At 42.5% G+C, this 5,580-nt stretch overlaps 1 protein-coding gene across 1 annotated transcript in view; it reads right to left on the bottom strand.

Annotated features, from left to right (window-relative positions):
* Positions 1-3,018: 3,018 nt before the first annotated feature.
* LOC105272590 (uncharacterized) overlaps positions 3,019-5,580 on the bottom strand; it is a 4,361-nt gene continuing 1,799 nt past the window's right edge. The window contains exons 2-3 of the mRNA XM_011314782.1: positions 3,261-5,567; positions 3,019-3,138 (exon numbers count right to left, since the gene is read on the bottom strand). Of these exons, the coding sequence (XP_011313084.1) occupies positions 3,019-3,138; positions 3,261-5,567 (2,427 nt within the window). The remainder of the gene's footprint in view (positions 3,139-3,260; positions 5,568-5,580) is intronic.

The raw sequence follows: 5,580 nt of genomic DNA, 5'->3' as shown, positions 1-5,580 counted from the left end.
TACGTCAGGATATTAGAGATAACGACGATAACAACAAAAGACTGGGAAATCTCATGAGTCGATGCGCAATTGATATGTGGAATCGATGATATTGCACTACAGTGTGAAACCCGCCACTTTCTATGCGTCGATACTCAACTGAAACCGGGCGGATTTCACGCACGTGTAGTATAAAATCCTGAGCCTCATCCTCGCTGACAAACTTGAGTCTGTAAGGACTCTGAGTCTGACTCTGAGTTTTGAGTCTGAGGACTTGCTGGCTGCATGCATTCACGTTGGAATGCAGAATAATCGTCACAGACAATCATTCAGAAGGGACAGTCTCGATAAATCCAGGGAGACTAATTTAGTCAGATATCAAACGAGTACTGTCTTACATCAAGTTCACAATAACGTATTGTCTGAGGTCGACAACCTGGAATAGTCGAGGATTACGTTTGAAGATGAGAAAAATCCTCAAAACGAAGGGACTGTGATAGCTGAGAGCCACGAAAGTGCTTGGGAAATTAAATCAGAGAATCCAGATGCTATTGGTCCTGTGAGCATTGACTCTTACGACTCTGTGGAGAGATCAGAGCAAGTGCTGCTGGAGTTCTGCATAAAATCGAGCTCTGGGAATGTAGAGACGATTGGATTGAGCGAGCCATCGGATCCCTCTGAGAATGGAGATACAGCTCAGACTGATGGATCAGCAGTATCAAAAACCAAGAAGATTTCTTCAGATATTCCACTGGAAGACGTCCACGAGGACGAATATCGACGTCAGCGAGATCCAGATGCTATGATTGCTTCGTTAGATCGTCTGACAGCGACTCTCGTTCAGCAGACTGAAGCTATGAGAGAAGGTGAATTATCAGCGATGAAGCAGAGCATCCAGAGTGACACCTGGAATGAAGACTCCCCAAACGACAACTCATTTCTAACAATCAGCATGAGTGTTCCTCTAGTTGCTTCCTTCAAGAGTTATACTGAGGACACGCAGACATCAAAAATCTCCTATAACGATCACAGCAGCATGACAACATCAAAAATAAACGAGCAAGAGGCATTCAGACTCGCTGAAGCTGTCAATACTGTGTTGAGAGTAATGAGTCTAACGAATCACGATCTCGATTCTATAAAACCACCATCAACCATGAACAGCTTGATATCACTGACCAACAGCTACGCAGGTCCTGAAATTCTGGATAATCCAGTTATTCGAGATCACACAACATCAACATCTCTTCCATCAGCTCTTTTCAAGACTCGAGGTGGTAGAAAAAAATCATTGCCTGTTGGAATAATGGCTAGACGAGCACTTGGACAGACCCAGAGTCAGAGTAATACTGAAGAGTCCCAGGAGGGAACATCAGAGAAAATGCAGACGATGCTTGAGAAAAATGCTAATTTCGTTCTTCATACCCTCAGTGAAACTAAAACAGATGAATCACTTCTGGATTATGAGACGATTAGTTTAGTTTCTCATGAGTCTGGTGCTGAGATAAACCTAAAGATGCGATTTGAGGATGGATTGGGCAGGAATTTCTCGACTTTTGTGAAGAATAAAAATAGTCAGCCCCTGGAGGTGGAGAAGGAGACGTGGAGAGTTGAGGAAGTTCAAGCGAGTGAGGGTCAGCCAGAGGAGCAGGAGCGCCAAGGAACGTTCACCAAGGACGAGCAGAGGTGAAAAATTTGGGGATAAAACTGATGGTAAATGTGGCGGTGGCGTTCTCAGGAAGCAGAAGAGCGAGGGATCTGATGCTGATGCCAAGAGGATATCTCGTATAGAAATTACATTACAAATTATACAACGATAAAAGATTTATTTTCATTAGCAGGCTTAACTTACAACAAAAATTCTCGAATTTCGGCAGCAATATCCTCGTGCTGTCATTTTGTACCAACACATTTTACCATGTAAAAAGGTAGTTGGTGCAGAGTCAAATTATCATTGAAAATTGATTGACAGGCATAGCATAATAACTGTCTAATCTGTTCATACTTAATATTATCATTAAGTGGCTGTATATTATTACATCTGCAATCCTGACACCTATACTATTGTACATTTTTTTTATTTTCTGGCGATATTTTCATCAATTTGTCCAAATTCCATTCACCGTTTACACTCTCCGCAGATACAATTTTTGAAAAGTTTTTAGCATCAATACTTGAAGTTAAACCATCAATGGGAATCGTATCTAGACCAGGGCTGGGCAAACTCTGCTCTGAGAGCAAGTCGTGCTCCTGACCTCTATTAGTGCGTAACAAAGGGTAGACGAAATCCCATTGTATCGGGTGATGGGCCTTTATGACCCAGGTCGTAAAGGCCCTTCTCCTCCGCTGAGATCAACCGAAGTGGGGGTGACGCTTAAGAAAAGGAAAAGAGGAGAAATGAGACTCAAGTGAAGGAAAAGCAGAGAAATAAGTCGATGAGAAAAATTTCAATTTTTTTTCATGTGTGCATTAAAAAATAATCAAATGCGCGACGAGTTTTTCCCTTCCGAAGGATAAATTCCTGCCAGATGCTTCATGGGATACTCCCCACCTTAGTACCTGTGAAGCCCCCACTACTGCCCCCACTATGCTAGTACTAAGACCCTTATTATTGAAATGGTTGTAAACTTTATTGGATTTCTACTTCGAGTTTATGGCTCTGCTCCGAGCTACCTGGAGATTGCCCATGCCTGATCTAGACAATAATTACAAACTATACACTCTTGCTCGGTTGAAATCTTACTTTTATCATTCGGTGTGGCTACATGCACGAGCCACGGGCCCACGGGTTTCAACCCGTCATTGTAATTACAGCGACGGTCATTTTTCTCCGGCAACGGCTGACGCCTGGAAAATCCACGTGGCTTTTAATTACCTAGTCGTAGAAGTTACGGCCTCACGGGTGATTCCAAAAATCCCTAGGTTTTTTTTTTTTTTTTTTTTATTTAATGCTTTAGAAACCCCATTTGGGTTTATTAGCGAATCTACATATCTACATATACTGATTAGTCAATAGATATCAATTGTTATATCTTTAATTCACATTGTTTCAAGTATCCTCCCATTGCTGTCAAAACTCTCGGGTCCAGGCTGATGAGGATGGAGTTGATATGTATCGGGAATTGGACCCATTTCTTCAGATTTTCCATTAGATTTTTCCTTTGTGAATCGAATTTACTGCATTCAAAGAAGATGTGATTTAGATCTTCAGTAGGGTGCCCGCAGGAGCATTTCTCAGAATCGGCTATGTGGATGCGGTGAAGTGAACTGGCTGTATTTACATGATTTGCCCTGGCTCTGTTGATCCAAACAATTTGCTCTCGTTTGAGTTTGCGGAGTTTTGAGAACCAGGGTTTCTTGTTTCTCTTATAGAAATTTGCAAAATACCCCTTGCCCTTGTCTTTTCCTGCCGTCTCGATGATTTCCACTGTGGCTTCGTAGGCTTCTTTTTTGAACGTTTCTCCAAAGTCCGTGTATGGCACTCTGATTATGTCCGGTTCTGAACTGCCTGTAGCTTCCTTTGCCAGTTTGTCAGCTTCTTCATTCCCAGCGATCCCAACATGAGATGGTATCCAGTGCAATTTTAGCGAATGATCCGATTCTGCATTTAGGTGGAATTCTTTATATTTCTTTCGGATTTCGTGAATGTACTCGTTGGTCCTCATGTTTAGGTTTACCTGTTCCAGCGCTTGCAGTGCACTGAGACAATCCGAGAATATATGAATTTTTTTTTCTTGATGCTGGATAGCAATGTTCATTGCTTCGTTGATGGCCATGCACTCTGCTGTGTACACTGACGCCCTGTTATTTATACTTTTGGACAGCCTTATGTTCAATTGTGGGCAGACACAGGCGTACCCCGTAGACTTTCCTCCTTCCACCTTCCTCCCATCCGTGAAGATACAGTAGGCACTGTTGTGAATGTTTTTCCAACTTTCATCCCATTTCTCAGTTATGCTCGTAGCTTTTATTTCCCTGCCTGTTTCGGTGTCAATTGGTATCTCTGTCATCAGGTCTTGTAAGTGATGTGAGTAGAGACTGATTCGCTCTTCTCTCTGTAGCTGATCCATCATCGGTTCGATCTCCTTGATGGATGTTAGTAGGAGTCGATTTTGTCTTTTTTTAATGCTGATTCTTGCTGTTGTGTGATCTTCAATTGAGCTACATATTTGGAGACCTTTGTTACTCATCACCTTGATTAGAAAGTTTTTTATGAGGTATTTTGCTCGTTCTTTTACTGTTGTTAGTTTACTTTCCCCTAGTAATATATTGGTGGGAGTGCTCCTCCTATAGCCCATTATTGCTCTTATGGCCTGGTACTGAATCTTTTCTAATCTGTGTGCTTGATGTTGACAGGTGGGATAGTAAATACCCAATCCATAGTCTAGACATGACCGTACATAGTTTTTGTACAAAATCAGCAAGGTAGCAGGATCAGAGCCCCACCACGTTCCCCTCAGAAATTTGATAATGTTCAGTGCTTGGTGTGTTTTCTTTTCTACCTTCTCTATTTGTGGGGTAAATGTCATTTTATAGTCGATGGTAATTCCGAGGAATCGACATGATGCGGTGGAGAGAATTCTATGGTCATTGATGTAGATCTGTGTTTGGCCAGGTTTCATTTTGTGGGTGTTGAAATGCAGCATGTGCGTCTTTTGCGGAGCTAGCTCTAGTCCCAGTTGTAGTAAGTTCTGTTGTATGGCCTGTATGGCGGCTTGAGTCTCTGCTCTGCATTCCTCAAGATTCTTACTGCTAAAGTAGACCGCCGTATCATCCGCAAACTGCGATATTTTAACTCCTGCTGGGACCCTCTCGGTGATCTTGGAGACGTATATTGAGTATAGAAGCGGGCTGAGCACTCTCCCCTGGGGAACCCCTTTGTGTATGTGCCGTATTTCTCCAGAGGTCGAAGTGATGACTTTTCTTTCGTATGTTAAAAATCGAATGAATTTCAGTATGCTATAGGGACAGTTTATTGCGGCCATTTTCTCAATGAGAATGTCAGAGTTCACATTATCAAATGCCCCTTGGACATCTAGGAACACCGCAATTGTGTGTTTCTGAGTTGACAGAGCCTGGGACACTGAGAGTGACAGGTTTGCCAGGTTGTTCATACATGACGATCCTTTGCGGAATGCAGTCTGTGTATTGCCCAAGTGATTCTGCTGTTCGACCCACCAGTCAAGTCTGTTCTTGGTTATTGTCTCGAATAGTTTGCATATGCATGAGGACAGGGTGATAGGTCTGACTCCTTTTCCGTTTTCCTTGGGTATGAACAGTACGAATTGATTATTCCATGCTTTTGGATATGCCCCTAAGCTGAACATTTCGTTATATAGATCCAGGAGAATTAATTGGTACTTGATTGGTATTTTTTTCAGTATGACATAGTCTATACCATCAACTCCCGGTGAGCTTTTCGTTTTTCTGGATTTCAACGCGATGTTGAATTCTGTATACCCGATGTGTTCCTCTCGGGACTCATTCTCCTGGCCTGGTGTAGTTATCTCAGGATCTGTAGGTGCAAATGGTGGACTAAGTTTGTCCATGGCAGCATCCGTTTGGCTCATCCATTGCAGATTTTCTGTCTGATTTTTTTCC

Source organism: Fopius arisanus, unplaced genomic scaffold, assembly GCF_000806365.1.
Source record: "Fopius arisanus strain USDA-PBARC FA_bdor unplaced genomic scaffold, ASM80636v1 scaffold00211, whole genome shotgun sequence".
NCBI lineage: Eukaryota > Metazoa > Arthropoda > Insecta > Hymenoptera > Braconidae > Fopius > Fopius arisanus.
This window is presented reverse-complemented; position numbering and strand designations above follow the sequence as displayed.